Below are 24,653 nucleotides of genomic sequence, written 5' to 3'. Positions count from 1 at the left end.
GATGTGGATAAAAACAAAGTCTGTCTGTGAAAGTAAGTTTCCTGATCCCGAGGAGACTTGGTTTGGGAGAGGAGCTGCACACTGACTTCAGCTGTACTCAGAAGAACAGACAGGTTCTCCTTCAAAGGGGGAGGGGGAGAGGAAAAGACATTTATTTATTCCTGAAAAGAAAGGAGGTAGGAAATTGAAGAGTTCATATACAGCTAGACATATTTTAAAAAGAAGGATGCTTTGGAAGACTTTGCTGCTGCTGCTGTTCTATTACAGTGCTTATGCCACTGTGACCCACAGATGGAGCAGAGGTAAGATTTAAACATGAAAAACTATTTAAGAGAAAACTTTGAGCTAAACTAGATTTGGTCTGAAATTATGTTCCATTATACATATATGTACATATATATACAATTTGTCCCATCCAACCCTGGAATCCTTTTTCTCCATTAAACAGGAGGTCAGCTAAGTGATTATATAGACTAATAGAAAAATGCACATGCATAAGTGCATAAAGGTAAAATTATATACGTATTTTATTTTAACACAAAAATATATATATATATATAAAATATGCCAAGAAAAAAACTACATTCTTTTCTCACTTTTTTCCTTTCTTTCTCCTTCTCCTTTTTCTCCTGCATTAGCAAAAATTACAGGTCATGAAACCTTAAAGAAAAATCCTTTGCAGTTACAGGTGGCATAATCTGCTCCACCAAGCAGATACCAGGTAATAGTAAACACAACAATGCCTGGATTGTGAAAGGTGCCTAGGAACGCCTATGACCCTACTCTGACAGACTAGCACATACAACATAGAGAAAGCTGCCTGCAGTGTTATCAGGCTTCTGCCAATATGACAATATATAGTTGTGACATATCTGCATTCAAGTGTGTGACAGTAACATATAAAATTGTTTAGGACTATTTGATTGCATAGGAGATGCTTGCTTAAAAGCTAGTGATGATGTCCTTTCCCTTTTTGCTTTATTCTTCCCTCCGGTATTTGGCACGGGTTCCATAGCTGCTGGAAGTGGAGAAAGGAAACACCTCCCAAAAGATTTCTTTGATTCTGATATTGAAATTCACAGATTTTTAAAGGAACCAGAGTCTGTTAAAAAAGATAAATATTCAGATGCCCCCCTCCTCACTTCAATCTCCCATGTCTTCCTCACTATGGCTAGTTCCTTTTCAACCTGCTATTGCACTTTGGTTTTGATTTTGTAGGAGAGGCAAGGACTGAATGAAGGAATGAAGAGCTATGCAGTTCTGCTAAGGCTGCATAAATGCTTAATGTTCCTTACAGTTAGTGGGGACTCACTGACAGGGCATTGGCCTGCTACTCAGAATGGCGGGTTCTATCCTCAGATTTTCCTTCAGCCTCTTGGATGATACTGGATGAGTCATTATGCCTGCACGTACCTTACTTTTCTCTTACCGTATAATAGAGGTAATGACACCAATTGTCATCATGAAATCCCTTAATTCTGTAGATAAGAATTTGTCTTTCCAGGGATGACATAGAAAAAGATAAAGAAATCAGAACTAGATATGCATATATGAAAAAACCCCCCAACCCTACCTTTTGGAAGAAAAAGGTCACCTAACTTATGAAATGGAAAAACTGGAAAAAAGAAAGGGCTTAATTTCCATGGAATGATCACTATGCAATTTAAGGATGTTCTTCATTTTTGCTAACACACTTACTTTAATTAAACAACAACAACACAACTCTAAAAGGAATCACTGCAACTATTAAAATCCAGTTTTAATCACCATGAATATTTAAAGGGAAACATCAGAACTCTATTGTGCCTTTTGGTAAAACAGATTGTTTTCAAGCTAGAAGCTCTAGAGTTTGTTTTTGGAGACTTCAGGGGGAAGAGAAGATTCATTCCCTGCTGTGATAAGGAGTTCAGTTCTCATGAATATTGTATATAGAGATCTACTGAGGAGGAAACCAGATTTCTTCTCCACAGTTGCTGGGACTAATAGCTCCAAATATGTTTTAGATTTATGACTCCTTCAACAATAGCTCCTTTAGAGAACCTGTACTCCCCTAAACTATCTATGTGTCAGACCAACTAATCCCATCCTAATCTGCAGTATCTAGAGGGCCAGAGCACTGTCCTAATTTTTGAATTGTTTAGAATCCTAAGAGGAAATTTGAGTACCAAGGCATGACACACCCTTCTGCACACTCAGAGCTCTTTCCTCCCTCCACAAATGACAACTGACTCTTGTCTGGGTTAAACCACAGTCATTTAAGCCTTAGCCAACTCCTGATCTGAGTTTTGCAATGGAAAAGCAAAGACAGATCAGCATCTGGACTAATGGAAATGAAAGACAGATCTGCATGTCATCTCCATGTTGACTAGTAGTCCAGATTGTTTACAAAACAGTAGGATGAGGGGTCCTGCTTTAATTACCAACAGTTGTTTGCAATAGAAATGAACAGTCAATATTGGATAAAACAAGGTCTAGCTTTTACAGGTTTTTCACCAGGGGCCACTGGGGCAGCCTTGGATGCCCATCCCTTGTAACCAAGTATTTAAGCTTTGGCTGAAGAAAAATTCAGATGTCAGGAAAGATGAACATATTAGTGCTGACTGGTGAGTGGGAGCTCCAGACTGCCACCTCACTTTTCATTTTGCTTTTGTGAACATCAATGAATGGAAAAAAAAAAAGCACTACTGGCAGGAAAACTGAGTGCTTTATTTTATTTTATTTTATTTTACTCCTTCAGACATTTGTGTTAAAAATCTCACACACTCCTCAGCCTGCCTGGATCCAGCTATGGGCATTGGTTCAGAAGTCGCAGGCAATGCTTGGTCCCTAGGATGGACATGTTCAGAATAATAAAGAAAAGATCCTGAGTAGTGATGAAATAATTTGCTTGTCATCATCTCAGGTTTCCTTGAGCCTCTTGTAGGCTTAGCTGTATGGTATTACCCTCTCAGATTTTGCAAAGCACTTGTCTAGGGAGAAAAGGTAATGTTAGGTCTCTACTGAGTGATATTCCCTATGCGACAGTAGAGGTGAGATTATATTAATTTCTGAAGGTCCCAAATGAGATCTTAAGGGATATATTTGATGGAGAAACCAAGGAACAAATCCTGTTCTTTGACATCAAAAATAAACAAACAAAAAAAACCCCATGCAGCTGTGGTAACAAGAGACAGTATCACTGCTTGCCACTCAGTTGCTTTCATCAAACTGCTCTGATGAGTACCACACATTGGAGAGCAGAAGTTCGCTTCAGATCTGCATTATAAGAATTGCCTGTTCCCTGAGGAGACACCCTAAGGCAACCCTTATTAGCATGTTTCATCTCAGCTGACTGTAGTTTATTTCCTCTTGGGGCTTTCTGATTCAAATAAATGGTACACAAACAGTAGCGTGCTTGCTTCGTGGTTGCTCAGGGAGTGAAGTTGCAGTATGATTTCTTGTGGTTGTGGCTTCTTGGACAGTGGGGAAGCAGCTGCAATGCTAAGTTCGCCCCTCAGTGGAGTTCGGAAAAGATGTTGAAAGACACAAAATAAGGTAAAACTTTTCACCTATCAGTGAGAAAAGGATGTATTAGCTATACTAGCACCAGTGAGTTTTCAAGCTTTTGGGGAATGGCTGTGCTGTGCCTTCCAGACCCCTACAGTCACATCCAGATCTATCTGGTCCACATGCATTATTTTGTACCCAGTCTCTAGGGCTCAGTGAAAGTCAAATTGTTCCATAACACCAGGGGAACAGTTTGTTCTCTTTAGAGGCTTTCTGCAGGAGGAATTACTTGGAAGAACAGAAGGCTCATCCTCCTTGATTTCCCTACAACAGTGCAAACTTTCAGTATTTGCTCTAGTGTTGTAGCAACTGAGTTTGTGAGTTTGATGGAGCAGCTGCTCCATGAGCAAATTTTGCAGGCTGCTTCTGCTTGTAGGCTGGCAGCTCTACAGTGCCAGAAGAGGGCAGACTTTGTAGAAGAGAGACTGGTTGTTGCTAGAAAGCCAGGCAGTCCTTTTATAAGGAAGCAGTGTTTAACATAGTCTATACTCTGATTATTTGTTACATACCACGTTGCTGGCGATCTTGCTGTGTGGGCAAAGGATGAGTGCCTTGGAGATTAGGGCATGTACTGCATCCCCACACCTTTTCACCTTATTTGCCTCTCTTCTCTCCCGTCTCATCCTTACAGCCAGGTACTACCTTCTTGAGCAAATTCTGGGATTCCACCACTGACAGTGACACTTGTTTGACATATTTGGCTTGGACAGCATGAGCAAAGGCAATGTGGCCTGAACACAGCATGTAATTACAACACAAATGGTCAAACACATATACAGATATATGCCCAGCATGCCTTGACTATACCAGGTTATGGTCTTGGCTTATTTAGGACATGCTGAGGTTTCCCAAGGTCTGGTCAAAGGGTAAAAAGAATTACACCAGATGGACCAACTACAATAATTAAAAAAAATGCAACATCTATTTGACTTCCTTTAATTTCCATAAAGCTATTGTTATCCAAGTCTTAAAATAATGTAGTGCACATAAAACAATGAGATGTTATGAAACAGAGCCAACTCTGTCTAAGCCTGACTGTGTAAAGAATGTTTCTTCTTATGAAGAAAATGCAGTATTTCCCTTTTCTCTGGCTCCTACATGATCACTTGGAAAATTGCCTCAACTGCTCCAACTTCCCTGCTTGTTGGATCCATTCCAGTGATCTCACTGGACCTGCAAAAGGCTTGATCAATCTGCTGCAGAAGTTTTTCCCATCTGCCCTGAGTCTGTTCCGTAAGTCTGTACCAGTTCCTGGGAGCACATGCTTGTAGACTGGACTCTCCTGGTCTGGGTGTTTATTTGCCTGATGCAAATTATTACTGCACCAAGTATCACAACTGTACCTGTAAAGAGAGGGAGGCACTGCCTGAAGGGCAGTCTGGGATTGAAATTCAGAGAAATTAGCTTTGCAGCAGGATGACCTGAAGGAGACAATTTATATATCTATGCTTTTACTTCATGAATTCCTTTGTAAAGAGCTGTATAGGAGATGAGTATGAATGTACGACCTAAAAATAGATCAAAAAAATTATCCTGCAGTTAAAACACAAATTGTCCTACACTGTAAGTAGTATGAAGGAGGCATTAGAAGATTTTCTGCTCTTTAAGAAATTAGAAGAAAGCAAAGACCAAAATATGTTTCCAAGCAGGTCTGGAAAATACCTGAGAATTAATGAACTACGGAGGCACCTAGAATATTTGCATGGCACAATGGTGTGTGGAGCAAAGATGACAGACCCAGGGCCAAGGCAAGTTGCCTGCCTTGCATGTAACAGGACAGTGCAGGGACTCCAGCTGGTGTCCCAGCAGGGTGATAGTCATGTGCATGGCGTGTGCCCAAGAGAATGAGCTTTGCCTTTCAATAGGGATCACCTGGTTGAACCCAGTGCCACACTGATATGGTCACACCGTTTCTGTCTCTGACATCTCTGCCCTGTGCTTCGCTGTGCCGTGCAGACGTGGCCATCCCATTCCTTGTGGCAGATCCCTTGGGCATCAGCTGTGGTAGCAGTCTGAAACCATTAAACAAAGTGCTATTGCAGGAAAGGCAGGGAGAGGACTGAAGGAGGGGCTGAAAAGGGATTAGTTGTTAGTACCTGAGAAAGCTGCTTGGTGTTGTTAAAGGTAGCTTGAATATAACAGTTTCTGAGTGGATTCAACCTGTCTAGGATAAACATCCAAGAGGGTAGGGCTGTGACTGTAATCAAAATGCTTTCTAGCATGTCCCGATTCCCCAAATGCTCCTTTAGGGGCAGACTTAATTAGTTTAACCTGCATGGATGATGATCCCTGAATTAGAATTCACAGTGGATACCTGAAACAGAAAGACATACAAAGGATGCTTAAAAAAGTCAAGGTTTATAATTGCTTCTAGGGCAATGATGCTAAACTGTGATGAGATCAGAGGGAGGAGAGATTATAGAAGCTTCCGCTTTTTAGTTTAGATCACAGATGGATATTATGTTCTGTAAAAGCAGTCATGCTGTTAGCAAGGAAGGATCTAAGTGATTCTGAGGCTCTTTTCACCACAGGAAGCAGCCAAAAATGGCTAAAGCTTACAGGTCATACAGTCATAAACTTGTTGACAGAATCAAAGTTAAAAAGAGAAAGGAGCTAGACAATTTTGAGGAAATCTGGGTGAACAACAAGAGGAAGACACATGAGGTAAATCTATTTTCCCTTTGGTATGTGCTAGACTAAGTGAGAACTATGAGCTGAAAGTGGCACCAGTAGAATATTCTCAGTGATCCCAGTTCCATCCCAGTACTGAGAACTGAGAAGTCAGTAAGACATTTGCTGCCACTTGGTAGTTTTTGGGGGGATTCCTGCATGCTGTAGTGTCCCATCTATTTGCCTCAGTCCCATGTATAGAACTGTCATGGGATCTGGATCAGTTTGCACAGAGGTCCTCATGTCCCAACCAAAGTCCAGCTCAGAAGCACCTCCTGCCATTCGAATCCCTCCAAATACTTTCACGTGGAAATAACTCATTTCACCTTATCTTTAACAACTGCCTCACTGCTCTTAATGCATGCTGTTAAGCAAACATTATGAGCAAAGCACCTCTGTTATGAATTAAATAAATCTTGTACACATGCAAAGACTGTAGAACACTCTGTGAGTTCCCTCCTGATTACCTTATACTCAACTGCTGGGCCCAGAGACCCCACTGGTACCTGGCGTTGTGCAGACACACAGAGTAAAAAAAAAAAAATCTTTCCTTCTCCTAAGAACTTCCAGTGTAATTAAGGAGAGGAAACATTAGCATCCCTTTTCATTGTGAGGCATGGAGTAATTAAATCACTTTCCCCGGATCTCTTCAGGATGACTGTGTGCATGTAGTCCTGTATGTTGTTAATAGCGGTGATTTTTTAAAAAATTCTGTTTCTGAAGCATAAAGTGCTTTTCTTGTCTTCCTGGGGTAGATCATGCCAGATTCAGCAGGAGTGTAATGACTTCTGAGGCAGAAAGAAATCCTGTCAGACGCACTGAATAGTACAATGTCATTGAAAGGAAAGTCAGCAGGTCTTAATGAACATCATCACACTGCAGAGGCTCTGATTACTCAAATAGTGACAGGCAAGATGTAAATTGCTGAGGTAAAGCACTGAGTGGTGGAGCAATTAACTTTGCACGCAGTGCCTGTGCTCGGGTTCAAGGCAGGGCAGGACCCAGAGGGCAAGCCTAGGATACTAGAGACAAACGTGGGTGCTTGCCCGTGTGCACAGCCTGCACCCACCTTGAACTGGGACCCTGCAAAACCATGCGCTCTCCCTCTGCACCCCGGTGGCTCTGCTGAAGGGAGCTGAGTCCATCCAAGATGCAGAGAAGCTAGCTGTGTACATAGACACAGCTGCAGCAAAACAGTGATCTGTGCGAGTTTGAAGTTGGCAAACTAGTCTTCTCCTTGCTTTAACTTTAAAAGCACTGAAAGGTGCAAACCAGCACCAATGAAGTCAACGGGAGTTTTGCCACTCTCAGGAGTGAGGCTGCAATCTTGGTTATTATCTGGAATTTGATTTCCTGTAGTAACCCTGATTCTTAAAAGCTTCCAGCCCAAACACGTTATTTGTTGGTTAAAGTGCTTTTCAGCAAAATGGCACTGTCATGGGTGAAGCTCATGCCAGTCAGCTACATGGATAACTGATGGTGGGAAGCAGAGGAAGCATATCAAAGCATCACAAAAAGAAAAAAAAAAGCAACGTAAGGATAAGCTGCAAATAACCACTGTGGGGAGACACATAGACAAAAGTCTCCAAGAGGACAATCATATTATGGGATTTTCTTTCCCACTGGAAGGAAAGAAAGCAGAGGAAGGGACCCTGTATGCCCCTGTTGTCCCTGTGTCTCATTATCCCACAATCCTGTTTTATTTGGCTATTGCTAATGGCAGCTTTATGATATATCCCTCACAGCATACTTGTTAATACAGAGACATTAAACTAGCCTGAGTCTGCCCCACAAGTCACAGGGCCACCTTGCCTCCTCAGTGGCTAACCCTTAGTCAGTAACTGTTTTTATCTCCCCGAGATGCTCCAAGCTGCAGCAATAACCTGGCTCCTCCTGTCTTGCTATCATAGTGCTTGTGTCAGGGAGAGCTCCGTGCTGGGCTTGAGACTAAGAAGAATGTGAGAAGGAGAAAGGCAGAGTTAAATAAGCTCCACTATTCCCAGTTTCCACAAACATTCCTTTCCTCTGGTGAAAGCGTATGTGGGGCCTTTCCTGGCCCAGTTTGCTGGTTAGGTTTGGCACCTCCCTAGTTCCCCTGAGATCAGCATGCATACCACTCGTCCACTGGAAATTCCTCCCCGGCCACAGTGAAACAGGTCACCAGCCAGAAGCCAGGCTCCAAACTCACTGAGTTTCTCTGTACTCAGGAGGAGCCAGGTGGCAGCTGAAAAAATGTTGCTGAGAAGGGGAAAAATAACTTGTTCAAAGCTGAGAGGTTATTTGAGAGGAAATGGGACAGTGGAAGGGCAATGCTGCTGCATTCACCCCCTTGTCAGCATGATATGCATTCCCATTTGAACCCGCCCTTCAGAAGATGTCCATCTGTCACAGCTGGTCTTCATCTTATCCGTCTGCTCCTCAGGCTCATGGGATGGTTGCATTTTTCTGGAACTGGCGCTGCCTTTTTCTCACGTAAGCGGGACTCATGTTTCTGGTCCCCACCAGCCTCTCAGCACACCAGGATATTGAGATACACTAGCCTGGGCAATTCACCACTGGTCACAGTACAAAAGTTAAAGTTACTGATACTGAATCAGCAATATGTGGAGGTCTCTGCACATCTCTTGGTTTTTTGCCTCCTTTTGAGCTTTCTAAACTATGTAGGTATGTAAACAGACTCTTCCCACTGCCCAAGAAACAGCCTGTTTTATTTCACAGAAACTGAAAGAAACTTGCTCTTTTACAGGGCTATGGGGCTACAGAATTTCCCATTAATACTAGTCAAGCTTTCCTGTTAACACCAGTCATAGTAACAGTACCATAGCTGCACAAATATGTGTTTCCCCATCAGGAAAACACAGGAGGAATGGATCAAGTTATGCAAGCCCTCAGTTTCCTCCTTGGTTTTCATAATGCTCACAGCCATGACATTATGTTTTTGTTTATGCCTGTCTCTGAAGAAACACAAAGTAACTGTTTATTGAATTTATTTATTAAATGCAGATTTTATGTCTGAGGGAACTGTTCATGTCTTAAGCCCCCTCCTAAAATAAAAGACATTTAAGGCATGTAATATTTTTATTTACTGTAATTGTTCATGGCTTGGCACTGAACAATCTCCATTTCCAGTTAACACTACTTGTAGACATTCCTAATGTAGTGCAGCACGTGTGAAGTGAAACTATTCATTTGTCATAGTCACAGCAACTTATGGTTTGCCATGCCAAGTTTTGGAAGGTAATAATTCTAATGATAAAAACACATATACTGCTTGTTCTGTTGCTTTCTACCACCAGGGTTCTTAATAAACAGAGCTCAAAGGGGTTGACTTACCTTAACTTGCACTTAGCAAATCTATATCTCAGTTGGATCCTCATAAGAAAAGTACCCAAAGATTTTTCCACACTGGGGTATCTCATCACAGGAATCAGATATAATCAACAAAAATCAGACCAAATCAGGCCCAGTTAGGCTCAAGTGGCAAAGGGCAATGTGTGATGGCCATATTGGGTTCTCCAGCAGGTGGAGGATGATGACATGGGCCTGCTTCCACACAGACTGCCTGGGAGAAGCAAGTGAAATGAACAGGCAGCATGGTGTCTGAGCTCAGCTCAGAGGACCCCAGTTTTCATGAATACCAGATGGACTACTGATACAAGGTGTTCAATATCAACCATTAAGAACAGGCAAAACCTGCTTTCTGGCCCAGGCTTGGGGATTTTAGCTGTGTTATCTAACCTTCCTGCCTTCCCTTACCAGGTCCCTGTTTCTCACTGTGCCCCATCTCTCCCTAAAACCAGCCCTGCTTCACAGAGGGAAGACAGTAGCCACTTGGCTGAGGTCTGGGCAATGCTGCATGCTGTGGATGGAGGGAATCCTCCATGAACACAGAGAGCTGAGAGGGGGATTTAGATGTTTAGCAACAGGACTGAGAAAGATGAGGCCGTCACAAGCTGGCAGTTGCACAGATTGGGAGCTTGTCTTGTCATGGTGCTGTATTTCTCATGTTCACAGCAGGGAAATGCTGTGGGCTCCAGCTGATGAAGAAGTCTGTCTTTAAAGAGTCTGCCTGGTAAATAGCTAAGTGTTATGGATACCATAGAAATTGTATTTCCCTAGAAAGACACTGCTTTTCTAGCCAGAAATTGTATTCAGGGATTGGGCTGTTGGACATTTGCTGGGAATTTCTGGATGCCCTTCAAACCCTGAATGACTAACTGCCTGTGCCACAGACCATCAATTCAGCATGCATCTGGTTATGTCAGCCCTAATCTTTGTGCATGCTGCTCACAGTCAGTGTGGTCCAGCTGAGGTGAACTCCAAAGCTGAACAACATGTGCACATATATCCTCCAAAGGAAACAGGGGGACTCTTAAGCAAAATATCACCATCAAGGCAAAGAGCTCATTTTTTACTTGCACAAATTCGTCAGTGAGGTAAATGCAACTAGCTCATCACATGCCTTAAATACCCTATACCCATCCCTCCTTTCTATTTACGTGATCAAAGGTGGACATGTGTGTCATGTCCAGCTGGTTTTTCGGACCCATCTATGACGTTCCTCGGGAGCTTTTCACTCCTAGTTGAATTCATGCTATCAAACAAGATATCAGCTCTCAAAGAAGCAAATGTTATCTCCCCTAATGCCTCTGTATATGAACACTGCTGAATCCGAGGCTGGACTTCAGCACCCCCTGAATGTATGCCTGCCGAGGTGGAAAATAGTATTAGTCCTCACTGCAATTCAGCTGGGAGCAGCTACTTGAACATATTGTGGTTTATTTACCTGTTTTCAAAACCCAGCACATTTCCTTATGGGTACTTTTGTTGACAAAGTAGCACACACATTATTTAAACAAAGTTATAAATCACCTTCTGAGTATCCCTTCCACAACAAACTGGAGCACTTACACCAGACTTTCTCTGTAACCCAATGCAATGGGTAACAGCTATTGACGCAGTGTGTCCGAGGAGCTCAGCCATGACAAGCATTCTGCTTCATCCTTAATATCTGCACACTGCTCAGAGGCCAAAACAGAACTTAAAGATTACTGAGGCTAGCATTTAGAAGTGTAAATAAAGGGACAAGTAGTCCCTGCCTTATTTTGTGGCCATGCTAAATATCAATCTACCTCTATAAATGATTCGTTTATTGTATTAGTGTGCTCCAGTACCTCAGACAATGATTACTTCTTACCTATAGGCCAAAGACCAGTAATCAAATTCCCCTAATATGACAAAAGGAAGTCATATGAAGATGATGTAAGATGAATATCAATCATGTTCATAACCAGATGATCTCTATAAACTTACCTGGGAGATCATTATCACTACCAAGCTGCAGAAGAGCTGTCATGCAGAATTATCACACGATGAAGTCTAGTTTTTGAAAGGAGTGCTTCTCTATGCACCAGACGAGAGATTTGTGTCAGTTGACCAAAAGAATTTTCTTTAGAAGCCTATAATGACCACACATGAACTGTACACATGCTGGCAAAATTTTTTCTAAGTAAGCAAATTTCATTATGCAACCTTCAGAGTGTTTGAATTAGTAAGAAGACAGCCCAAATCCAGGAAGAGACAGCTTGAAAATTACAATGTGAGTTTCACAGCATCTTATCTAAAGCGCTTCTCTGCAGTAATAATGTCTTCTCTACCAGTCCCCATGCACAGAGGAGTTAAATAGTTCATAGAATCATAGAATCATTATGTTAGAATAGACCTCTAAGATCATCAAGTCCAACTGTTAAATCAAAGAGTAAACTCCCATCTGGTTTCACTCAGCAACATGCTAGAGGTTTTCACTGGAAATCAAGTCTTCCTCCCTTTATCTAAATTTATTCTTCCTAAGTTTAGAGCATGAGTCATTAACATTTTTTCCTTAAACATTTACTTAGACTATTTTCAAGCCAAAATATATTTTACAAGTTCAGCTTCAAAGATTCCAAGAGAAGACAATGTGTGGTAAGGAAGAATAGCACTGAATCAAATAGACAGGACAAATTGGCAGGGTCCTCTCGAGCTGGAAGCCATTGCAAAATGGCATCTGTGTAGCTACAGGAGCTGCAGCAGCAAAAGATGTTGAGTGTTAAATTGCCATCAGTTTCAGAAGCAACTGTCAGCGTTTTGTGCCTTTCAGGTCTCACTTCTCAGAAAACAAGATATTTGGGTTATTTTGTTGGCTCTAAGATTTCTGTAAGCCTGAACATAACCTTCTTCTCTTCCCTCTGATCCCAACCGTGATTTTCACAGCACAGGGTTCTTGGTGACCTGACTGCCCTCACAGCAGCATCACAGGGCTGGTGCTGCCAGCTCAGGTCACCTGAGGACCTTGTCCACAGTGTCCAGCTGCTTTTAGCAATTTGCAATACTCGAGGTTCTGGCAGGGCTTCCTGTATTTAATGGTGAACCCAGTTGTGCATCAGTCTTAGCTTTATTTCAGCAGATTGTGAAACCTGAAAGATCTAGAAATAGTCAGATTTTAGGAGAGCGTGAAATATCAAGGAAGAGTGGAAAAATGTCAACTTTGTAAAATGGAAATCCCATATGCGTGTTTGTGGAGTGGGGCAGGCAGCTATATATATAATCCATTTTGCATTCATCCTTCACGTTTCTTTTCTCTTTCAGGCAATATCACAAAGATTGTCTTGGCCCACCATTGCATCTGCACACATTGTAATCCCCTGATTAGATTTCGTGGATGATATTCGAATATATTTGATTTCCATTATTTTTTAATATGTTTCATGCAGATGCAGCAACAAATGTAATGGGGACCAGGCATTCATGCAGGTGTGAACTTGACAGAATAGATGCCTTCTCACAGTGACCCCCACTCACCGCTCCAGAAAAAACATGTTCTTCCCCTGCCTCTTACCCAGGAATACAGCACAGCTTTTCACCCTTCATGTTCTGCTCAGGTGGCAAAACAGATGTACCAGTCTAGTTCAGAAACATACCTGAATCCATCTTCAGCTTTGAGTTACTTTCTCAGACTTCTTGTCTTTATCATCACTATTAGAAAACATACAATGTTTTGAAAAGGCATTGCCTCCAGAAAGAACTCATTTCCTCACAAAGAGGACCTGGTATCCCCCCACTTTTTGTTTATTGAGCAAGGCTGATTTACACACTTTCTCCATCCAGCGCATATTCATGTCATTAAGAAAACCAGCAGCAGGTGCACTGACATTTGGAGCTCAATGAACAGCTGGAAAGGCAGCTGGTGTCTCCATGTTTTTGAAGAACAAGTGAAATCCCAGAGCAGAGGAAGCAGAAAGCTGGGATTTATGTATTCTCCAAAAAAAATTATTTCAACTCAGATGGGGATTTGAAGGAAAGGGGAACACAGTTCTGGTTCTTTCTAATCTGAGGGAGACGAAATGGTCAATTCAATGTTTATTCCTCCTCAGTTTTGAGCTGTGATATTGATACTTAGTGAGTTTGAGGAATAGCTCGTTGTTTCACATGTATGCTACTACATGTGGGTGAGCAGTTCATACACGAATAAAATAATAAGTAGTTTGTTATCAGTTCAATAACAATTCTTAGATCCACCATCAAACACTTGAATTTGCTTGCTAGTTGAAAATATTCATAGATGACTTAGGTCACTAATTCTAGGGTCCCCATTATTTCTTTTGTTTCAACTAACAGCTCCATGATCTCAGTGGGACAGTTCCCATAGGATAATTCAGCACAGGACAATTCAATCAGCAGTAACAAGAAACCTTCATTATTTTTCTTAATCTGTAGATGATACGGCCATAGATTTTAAAGTCAGAACGCCCACGTATTTTTTTCAATTTGGCCACCTGCACAGAATTTCATGTTGTGTCGCTTTCAACATATCCAATGCATTGTGTTTCATTAATGCATATTTTCTGAAAAGGCAGACAGTTTGAACTGGAATACATCATGAGACGGAAATATGCCCATTCTCTTCGTAGCATGTAGTAGGGCATCGCCATTTTCCCAGATAAAAAGGCAAGGTAATTTCAGAGACCTCCTATATCTACATAGTATTGGTCGTTTAAAGAACATGGTACTGTTTCTACTTTCTGAATAGACATTTTATGGAACTAGTCAATGACAGCAGTTAATACTTGAACGGAAGAATCTGAGCTTTCATTCATGATAATGAAATAAAATTCATACTGCTCCCTGCTAGGTCTGTGGTTCAAACTGGACCTTGGATGCCTTTCTCACCATCCAGTCTTGGAACAAATTTTAGATATTCTTTGTGGCTGTTGAATTTACTCTGTTAAAAGTTCAGGGGGATGTAAACATGGAAGGGAAAGGAGTGTTTGGCAGCTATTGGTCCTGCAGACAATCCTCACCTCTAGCAGGTGCGATGACTACACTAGTTGAGGTGGCTATCCACAGAAAGGAGCCCATGAGCTTGGTGGTTAGATTAAGGGTGTGTAGGCATGAGGAAGCGACTCTTGCTTTTCCTAACCAGGGCTAATGTCCATCCTTATGTCATCTGAGAACTGGAATCATCACCAAATATCCTAAGAGCAGTTGGACCACACTTGCACTGGGAGTTTCTTATACGCAGGAGCGCTGCTGGCCTAGCAGCTGTGATGGGGAGTGAGACAGCTGAAATCTACCACCCTTTTTTTGGTTTGCTTTTTCCCTTCATTCATGATGAGACAGATCCCTGACTTGGCTCACTGTGTGGCCGCACAAAGCGATGACGGCACAAAGGGAAGGAGGGAGAGCCTGACTGCTGAGAAGGCCACTGAACTGCCCCTTGCATCTGCAGCTGTGATTAGGTCAGCCTCAGCAAAACCCTAGCTACTAAGTCGCCTTTGCCTGCCAGGAAATCAAGGAAGCCTGACTGAAAAAGAAAGTACAACAAAATGTAAAAAGACCATTCCTAACTACTGGATGCCTCTCCTCTGTGCTCAGTGTCTCAGCTCTGTGTAAATACATACCTGAGAGGTGGTGCAGGGCTTGAGCTCACCCCTTTTAGCTCTGTGATGCCAATATAAAAAGGGCAGAGAACTGGAGAGAGGGGTTTGGTTTTGAAGGGCTTTCCTTTCAGAGCAGCAATAGCATGATGCACAGAGCTCTTGGAGCTGCTGCAGCTCTGTCTTTTCCCACAAAGTAGAGCTCTGATTTCCATTGCTCTTGCTGCAGTGTTCAACAGGAGAGTCATCCACTTCTCTCTGCTCCTAGGGTCCTTCCCCATGGCTCAGCACTGAACCACCAACACCCAGCTATATTTCTTCCCTTCTTTCCTCCCTCTCTCCCTCCCTTCTCTGCTCTTTCCTGGGAGAAATGGAAGTAGACTGGATCATCGTTATATCACTTCACTGGTTCATTTGTAAGAAACATTTTCAAATGTGTTTGCTTAAGATTGCTTTGTGTCTTCCCCTTGCGTAAGGGCTGTTGTGAGCAACACAGATAGATAGCAAAGGAGAGGTGACCCTGCAACGAAGACAAGGATATAAAGCACTGGTTCATTTCCCAACTCTGCCTGAAATTTCCTGTGTTACCAAAACTGCTTATTGCCTCTGTGTTAAACCTGTGGAACAGGGCTGACACTTCCTTTCTTTATTGCTGTCCTTCACTCATACAGTGTTCACCATAGCCTATCCTCAGTTCCTGGTAATAGGGCAGCAAAATGAAGGATAACAACATATTTCACTTTTTCTTTCCTTCAGTTTCTCTGTGCGCGTTTTTCCTCTCCACGCGTTCTGTGGCAACTTTTCTCTAGCATGTTAAAGGTCTCTCTTGGCTGACTGCATCTTTTTCTGTAAGCATAAATAATTCTAGGTGGGGACTCCCTCCTTATGAATAAATAACACAGCATACATTGCTTCGGACTGGTGAAAGGTGAAAATGCTGCATAATGGAAGCTCCATCTGAGGGAATGAATTCTCAGACTATTTTAGTTGGTTGATGCTAGTCATATCTTTGAAACCATTTTGCTGAAATCATAAAGGAAAGAAACATTCTCCACCTCTCACAAACACAGGCTCAGATGCACCATTTCCTTCTCTAGCAATATCCATTTCTGTGGACTTTAGGCTTTTTTGGTCTTTCTAATACAACTTTACATTTCTTACTCATGGCAAGTACCTAGAAAGGCTATTACCACTCTAGTTTTTATATAGAAATTCTGTTGCATGTTAATCTAATCTAATGCGTCTCAGGACATTCATGAAGTGCAGAAGTGTAGGCTGTTTTATGGAACCGAGACACCCTTTCAGAAGTGTGTTTCTTAAAAAGGAGATAAATTAGTAAAAGGTAACTTTGAAAAAACTGATTATGTGATGAACTAAGGAATTTAATACAATCTGTTACTAATTCTAAGTGTTTTAAGCTGTTTTTTTTTTTTTTTTTTCCTTAAGAAAACCACTGCCTGTTGCCAACTTTTGTAGGGAGATCTGCTTCTTACACCTTTATTGACAAAAATTAGACTTTCAAGATGGAGCTTTTTCTTTTAACCATTCTTTTTATAACTAAAGAAGAAACAAATGTCTCACTTTTATCCAACCATTCTTTTTATAACTAAAGAAGAAACAAATTCTCACTTTTATCCAACAGGCAGGAATAAAGAGAGACCATTGCTGTTATTACTTTTAGTCTTAGGAGCTAAGATAGCAAGGCTATGGAGCTGAAAGTAAAAAGAAGAAAATTCTCTTGGTAGCTGCTTTTAAAAATGTGCTTGTTCATGTTGGTTTGTAATTAAAATGTCTTCTCCATCTCACTGCTGTGTTCTCCTAAGGCGCACTGGGATTTCATCTCCCAATAATGGAGATTTAAATGTATTAAAGTTGGAATGCACAAGCCTTTGCCTTGCACTTGTTGTCATGGGAGCTACTTATGTGAGTAACTGCAATTCCAGATACAAGTTTCAGAGCTAGCCTATAGCACTGCAGTGTTTTTCCCTTGTCTTTCTACGTTCTTGTGTGTGTTTCCCTTATCTCATTCCTCTTATTCTTCCTCCAGCTTCCTGCTCTTTCCATTTCTTCTGTGCTAGGGGGAAGAGTTTAATCATTTCTAATATAGCAGAAAAGCAAAAAGTCAGGAAGCATAGAGGAGCTATGCCAGAGCATGCTCTGTTGCAGGGCTGGCCAGTCAAAGCTCAAGTTCTGCCCTGGCAGCAATTGCAGGTCCAGGGCAGGATAAACACCTTGTAGATGGTGAACACGCATCCTTCTGAGGATGAGGTAAGTGCAGGACAAGGAAAGAAGGATGGGATTACTATGCATAAAACCTGATTGTCACTTATTAACACTGTACTTTTTGTGATTTATGTTACTACTTTCACTGTCCACCATACAGCTGTCATAGGTCAACACAACTTCACCCTAGAGGAAGCAATGCTTCTGGTACCAAGGTCTGCTGCAGGCACAAAGCAGGTAGTTGCTCAGGGCAGCAAAATGGTTTTGGCAAATGCTTGAATTAATCTTGAAGAACCGTCTTCATCTTTCAAAGAAGTCAGTGCTAGTGAGAAAGTCTGTTATCAGGTTATGAACAAAGGTTTTCTCTCCTGTCCTTCTCACAGGAGCCTTTGAGTGTGCTGAGATCCATTCTGTCCAAATTCCAGGCAGGTTAGAGAAAAATGTCGTGACACAAGGAAAATTTCCAGCTCACTGGTAGAACCAGGATACACTCCAGGCTGATTGACAGCAATCTTAAAAGTGTTATGCATCTGGACCAGGAAATACCTTTTTTGACTATTGCAGAAGCTGGCATAAAAAAAGGCTGAGCATGGCCATGGATTTATTTTATTTGCTTTTCTAGCCTTGCGATGTTTAGGCTAGGGAAAAAATTACACCTCTGGAGTATAATTCAAATGGTCTGTTTCTCTGGACTTGTTATAGGACAGAACAAAACAACAATAGCCAATGAATTTATTAAAAAGTGGTTTACATTCTTTGCTATGCCTTCATGAACAATAACCTATAAAGTTTTGCATTTTCGTTTCCTTTCATTTAGGGAGCATCATGTATATTTGTTTCCATGCACAAATGAACTCATAGAACAACTATTTTGTAACAAACAATTTTGTTCCCTGCTTTACTAATAAGATAAAGATAAATAGGGAGAAATTGCTGTCATTATAATTTGGGATGTGTTAACTTCTTTCTATTGAGGTCTAGGAGACCTGGCTTCAAAAGCTTTGAGCAGGAAAGGGAAACTTTTGCTGTGAGGGATCTATCTGGATGTACTGCTGAGCTTGTAGCAGTTTCTCACTACTAAGGGGTGGTTGTAAGCTTGCAGTAAATAATGGTTGTGATGGTCTCAGAGGCTATGGTTTTGCACAGCCCTATTAATCTCTGTTACAACTTCTGGCAAACACATAAAGGATTTTCAGAGATCGCTTTTCCTTTTTAGGTCCATCACTAACAGTAACTGCTGCTGCCTGTGCAACCACTCCCTACCTTGCACTCCTAGAAATAGGGGGCTGGTCCCAGGAAGCCAGACGCCCAAAGAAATTATTTTCCTGAGTTTCTTCAGAGTCAGGCCCTAGTAATCTAAGTCAGGAGGACAAAACTAGCAGCCTGCTGACTGAATTTGTCTTATAGGACAACTCCAACTGGGCCACTGCCTTTGTCTATGCCGACAGGCGACTCTCCTTTGCTTTGCTTGCAGGGAGTCAGGAGTTTTGTCCCACAAGTCCTTCTTGTTCCTTTGCTCCTTCTGTCCTTCATGAAATGGGTCCCACTGAACCAATGAGATATCCCTTTTCCATGACCCTGAAGTCAATCAAAATAATTCCTACTGAGTCATGACCCCTCTTAAACTGTGTTCATATCCTGGAGCCCCAGGGAGGTGTATGTGCTTTAGAGCAATGGCCTGCACAGGGCCTGATTCATGCTCTTAGCTTCATACCTTTTTGTAGGAGAACAAAAAGGCATTGATGATACACAAATAATTGAGCACTCCCGCAGCTATGCTCTGAACTTATTGAGCAAACACATTACAGGCAGCAATTGGGAAATCATGACCAGGAGTCTGGCCTGGAAAACAAAACTAAATATCTCTACCCACACCAGTGAAACTGCATAGAAAACCTGGGAGAGGATCACAGACATTTATCACATGAATAATGAGGTCCAGAAAATTCTGGCACAGTACTTAAGAAAGATGAAAGCCTCCTTAATTAAATCTATTGTCAGCCTCAGACGTGATGTTATGTTTAAACTGTAAAGAAATTTCTAAGTTGTCATAAGTTAAATAATTAGAAGCAAGCCAATGAGTTGGTAAACACGGCTGCAGCTTTTGTTTAAAAACTTCAGTAGTCCTTAAGGAGAGGTGGAGTTGAGCCAACAGAGCCCTAGAAGTCTGGACAGACTCCTGCAGTGAGCAGTGCAGAAAACAGGGGCTCCTGAACCATATTTTGATGGACACTTTTAGCCACTCTTAGGACTAAACTTGTTGGCTGCCCACCATCTTCGGGCACAAGCAGTGGTGTGATCCACGGCACAGGACAAGGCCATTCAGGCTTGGGTAAGTGGGCTGGGAGGAGGTGGCTGTGCTCAGGCACACTGGTTTCATCCACCTCTAGCCCTGAGGCCTCAGTGGGCAGCAAGGGAGGTCAGATTAGGGAGCACTCCTAAGACCCCTCTGAAGAAGGGATTTGGAAGAGGGTGAGCCTGCTAGTACATAGATATATAACAGAAAATGTTTTCAGTAAGTATAATCAAAACCTTGTTTTTCCTACCTCATCTCTGTGGATCATAAGCTTTTCATTATGTGACTGTTCAGCCCTCAGGACAGAAGCCCCCACATCACCATCGGAGATGTCTTGACACATTTGTAAGAGAAGTAAAAACAATAAATCAATATGAGTCTCTCCACTGACTTCAGAGATCACTGGGTTGGGCTTTCTCTTTCAATACTGATTAGGGATCTCTTCTCCTCAGACGTTCATAGCTACTGCCATTAAAACAAATTGACTGCAGCATCAACATAAAATGATGCACATTGCTCTGCATCTTCCTATGAAATAATTCCTTAATAGCTTTACTCCCTTGGAGAAGGAAATAGTAACGAGATGGTATGTCAAAGTAATGCTCCTCTGCTGTCCTTTGATACTGCCCAATTCACTCATGTCAGAGATGGAAGTAAATGCAGGAAGAAGTAAAGTTAGCAGAAGAGTTTCAAGTGGAATTTGCAGTTTCTAAATGCAGAAATTGGTTGCAAATCTTTCTGTCTCAGCTTTTGTGCTTATCTTACATGTTTGTTAAGTCAGTGTAATGAAAATCAGAGATGCTTGCTCTAAATGTTCACACAATCTCGGAGGAACTTGTGAATTCATGGAGAGGACTGCAGAGGGAGTGATGGTGGAAGGATTTGACTACTGTGCAGGAAGAGAGAGAAAGGAAAGGACTGAAATAAAATGAGGATCTGGAAAATCAGATCACCATGACAAATACAAACGAGTTTTGAAAGAGTTTCTGAGTAGAGTCTCTAAGAACTGTAACAAAGTTTGGTAAGTTTTGGGAAAAAGATAATGAGATCAGGGAGTCAGTGCTAACCTGGTCTCTACAGAGGATGGCATGCCTCTGATTCACATACAAAGTCCTTTCTCACAATATAGCAGATCAGGCTAAACCGTGTTATCCTGGGAACAGCTGGGTAGGAAAACACAGCTGCTTTCTGAGGTGTTACCTGTGATTCAGCAAGAGGGTCAGTACTAAATCGATAATATGGCATTCATTTTTTGTGCGAGTCCTTCACTGAGGCTTTTCTGGGTGAGTGGTGATGGGCTGAATCTGATGACTCCTAGCTCAGCTCCATGGTGGGAATCTGCACTTGGCCTGAAAGCTAAAAGTGATCAGTGTGATGACAATAAGCATGTCAGCACTGAAGTAAGATGCCACAGACACCTTTTCCATGGGAAATATTTGAGATGTAAACCATCTGCATACGTAGAGGTATTCTGTACTCTGAGGCTGTTTCCACTGAAAGGGCACCTAAAAGAGATAAAACCGAATTGTCATCATTATGGACTGGATTTCTGCCAGCTGCTTAGTAATTAGAGTTTTAATTGCTCAGTAATAAAAGTTTTAATTACTCAGCAATTAGTGCTTGAAGTTTCAAGTGCTTCACATGCACTCAATTGCATTCTTGAATTGCCAAGAGCAAAAGATGGAATAGCTCCAGTGTGTCTTAGCAAAGCTCTAAGCAAGTGTGGTGAACATCAGTGATGGAGCAGCAGCAGAAAATGGGTATAGCCTCAGTTGCCAGTGGTCAGCCAGGAAAACACTCTCACAGAGCAGAACCTGCAGGCAGCTTGTGACCTTTCCCAAACTCACCACCTCCTCGGCTGGACCAGACAAGATGCTTGGGTGGTAAAGGCATTGTGCTGGGGAAAGGCTACTGCAGAGAAAGTCCTTGTCAACATCCATGTTCTTTTACTTGGTGCATTCATACCTTCAGTACTATTTGGTTATTTAAACAAGTTTTAATCTAAACTCACATGGATCCAATAGGAAGCACCTAGCTCTGCAGGTGTCTTACCAATATGCCTGAAACCCATCCCTGCAGGATGCATTTACAGTTAGTAGTATCCAGCTGCACTATGTTTATCACAATTCAACAAACTATTTTATACTATATTCCCTAGCTAATTCAAGGCCAAAATACCCTCTGCTGTGTTAAGCATGAATTACTTCATGCCTAGTATTATCCCAATTAATTTTCCTTACGCTAGATAGTAAAGGTCCTAATTAACACAATCTCTGAGGGCCTGGTTTCTTTCTCCTTGCATTACTAGAACTTAAATATCATTAACAAGCCAAACTTTAACAAAATCAACAGTTGGCAATGGCCCACAAAACAGGACTGCATTTAGGCTACAGAGTCTAGAAGGAACTGTATATTTGCGATCTGCTTGGGTAATCAAAGAGGCAAATTGTCTGAGGAACCATGTAGTCAGGGATTAATAATTACAATTGCTCCAGTTTTTTTTTGCATGCCCAGCAGAGAGCACTTTAAATCACATTCAGGTTTTCCACAGGCAGCATGTAAAATCCATCACAAAAACTTTGGCAAAACAAGCCAAAATTGATCTAGTAAAAAACCCTTCATGGAAAAAAAAATCTGGTAGAGAGAGGGTGGGATGAAACTTTTCAGAAATTCAAAGTAAGCTGCATGTTCTATTATATGTTATTTATAATAGTAGAACTCTACATTTTGAGGGGGGAATCATAAAGCCTTTTAAAAGACTTTTTTTTTTTTATTCCTTTTTTTAACTAGTTTCCAAATTCATCTATTGGTAAACAACAGTTAAAGTTGAGAAGTAAAGTTGATGAGGAAATGCACCAAGTCACATAAGCACAGCTTTAGAAAAAAACTTCCTATTCCCGAGGAGTAGAAAAAATCCAACGAATCCAAACTATGGTTACGTAAACATCAACATCTAAATCATATCCACACAGCATTAAGCATATAACAGAGTTTTTCCCCTTTGCTCTGGAAGGAACTTGTGCCTTTTGATAGTACCTAGTCACCTGGTTAGCAACCTAGTTAGTAACTCAGAGCATTTAGGTGGTCTGTAATGGAGCATCAGATGTTTTCTGTACTCCAGACTGTACAGGTCATCGATTCCACAAATGCTCTACCTGGTCTGAATAAAGCGGGCTTTCTTGAGGATCAGAATTGATTTCCGCTTGCAGAGCCAGGAGAAGAACAAATATTTCAGGCAATATTGATATTGCAGTTATCATTATTATTCCTTATGCCGTGGCTGCACCTCAGAGTCCCAGGCTTGGATTATAAACCACTCTTCGCTAGACACGATATAGATACAGAACAACCAGCTAACCTCCATCCCTGGTAGATTATAGTCAAAGCAGTCCATGCTTCCCATTTTGTTTACAGAGAGAAGTCATACAGTATAGTAAGTCTTTGCAACAGGCAGTTCTTTGGTTGAATCTACTATTGAAAAGTGCTTCCTCTTTTCAGTGTTTGCTACCCTATGGAACCTCTCTTTTCCCATTATTATTTTCCAGCTATGCTTTTCCCAGCTGCTCAGCGATTCAAGAGGTCCTCAGCTGCCTTCCTTAACCCAGTGCTACAAAACTCGCTGGAAGATGTGGTCCTGCTTTATGAGGTTCAGTATATGGGAGCAGATGTTACCTTAAGCCTTAACCAAGGCTGGGGTTACTGTCCATACTGGGGTTATCCATTATCTGTCTTCATGTCGCTTTTACTCAGCCCAGCAGTAAACCCATTGCTGACTGTGTAATAGCTCACCAGAAGGGAGGGAATATATGATAAATTCAGTTCTTTCAGTACTTAAGCAGGCTGCAGTTGCCTGCTGTACCTCAAATGTGCCTTCCAGCTCACTGGCAGACAAAGCAAAAAACAGAGCAAAGGGCTTTCCACTGAAAACAACTTTCTTCCAAAACAGTTACATATTAACAACACAACACATTTAAATTCTTTGGTTTAAGTGTCAGTGCCAAATTATTTGTTCAAATCACTAAAGCCATGAGTATCAGTCATTGCAAAGTAACACCAAGGCCATGACTGTTTCACTTCAAAAGATTCAGGTCCCCTGTTTCACAGCAGTGGAGACTGCAGATGTAATGCACAGTCTGGAACAGTCTCACACGGTTAGCAAAGGGAAAGTGGCCCACCTGAAAAAGGTGCACGGGTCAAATCTATTTATCTCACACCTTGAGAAACTGGGATTGGATGTCCAAACAGAGAAAATGGGCTGGGAAGCCATTTCTGTGCTCTCTCACACAGAGCTAGGCCACTGCTGCTATCCCTGGCAGCGTAAATGGCCTTTGCCAGCTGTGCTACTTTCTCCACCTCTCTAATCCTCGTGCAGCACCATCAGCAACCCATGCCTATTTTGGACAACAGAAGACTACCTACTTTTTCTCGTTCCTCTCTCCTTTCCCCATAGACTGTCTCTAATTTTCCCACGTAGGTAACACAGGAGTCCAACATTCACACAGAGACTTTCTGGTCTGCCCCACCTCTAGCCAGTGCGATGAGAGTTTTAGCTCCATTTGACTTAAAGTAGAGACCTAAGGACATATTGTTAATTCACTTTTATTCTGCCTAGAGTCTCTTGGAGAAGATAAATAGCTTTCTGTGTTCTGATTTTGTACCAGTTTCTTTTAGCTGAGCTTGACATTGACAAAGGTCAGAGGATCTCCATCAAAGATGAGGAGCTTGCTTCACTAAGGAAGGCTGCTGAGTTTGACACCATCTGCAATGAGATTATCCCCAAGAGCATTACAGACATCCGAAGGCTGAATAGCAGGCTGTCTTCCTACCCAAGGGTCCTCAAGAAAGAAGACTTTGAAAGGACAGTGCTGACCATGGTCTACACGGCCTACAGGGCTGCTCAGTCCCAGGGGCACCAGAAAGACGCTTGGGCTGAATCCTTTGTCAATCTTTACAAAGCCCTGAAGCACGACTTGATGTTACCATACAACAAGGAGCCGTCATAG

At 41.9% G+C, this 24,653-nt stretch overlaps 1 protein-coding gene across 1 annotated transcript; it reads left to right on the top strand.

Annotated features, from left to right (window-relative positions):
• Window positions 1–226: 226 nt before the first annotated feature.
• On the top strand, window positions 227–24,653 carry FAM180A (family with sequence similarity 180 member A). Its single transcript, XM_009952248.2, has 3 exons — window positions 227–302; window positions 23,196–23,296; window positions 24,312–24,653. Exons 1-3 carry the CDS (start codon window positions 227–229, stop codon window positions 24,651–24,653), a joined length of 519 nt encoding a protein of 172 aa, XP_009950550.1.

The sequence above is a fragment of the Leptosomus discolor genome, chromosome 1, assembly GCF_034619465.1.
Source record: "Leptosomus discolor isolate bLepDis1 chromosome 1, bLepDis1.hap2, whole genome shotgun sequence".
Classification (NCBI taxonomy): Eukaryota; Metazoa; Chordata; class Aves; order Leptosomiformes; family Leptosomidae; genus Leptosomus; species Leptosomus discolor.
This window is presented reverse-complemented; position numbering and strand designations above follow the sequence as displayed.

What these genes read in the sequence shown, in the direction of transcription:
- FAM180A (XM_009952248.2), top strand. Translation starts at nt 227, where the DNA reads ATGCTTTGGAAGACTTTGCTGCTGCTGCTGTTCTATTACAGTGCTTAT. An exon ending in GACCCACAGATGGAGCAGAG is followed by an intron (nt 303 to 23,195) that starts GTAAGATTTAAA and finishes ATTATTTTCCAG; the next exon opens with CTATGCTTTTCCCAGCTGCT. An exon ending in ATGTGGTCCTGCTTTATGAG is followed by an intron (nt 23,297 to 24,311) that starts GTTCAGTATATG and finishes ATTTTGTACCAG; the next exon opens with TTTCTTTTAGCTGAGCTTGA.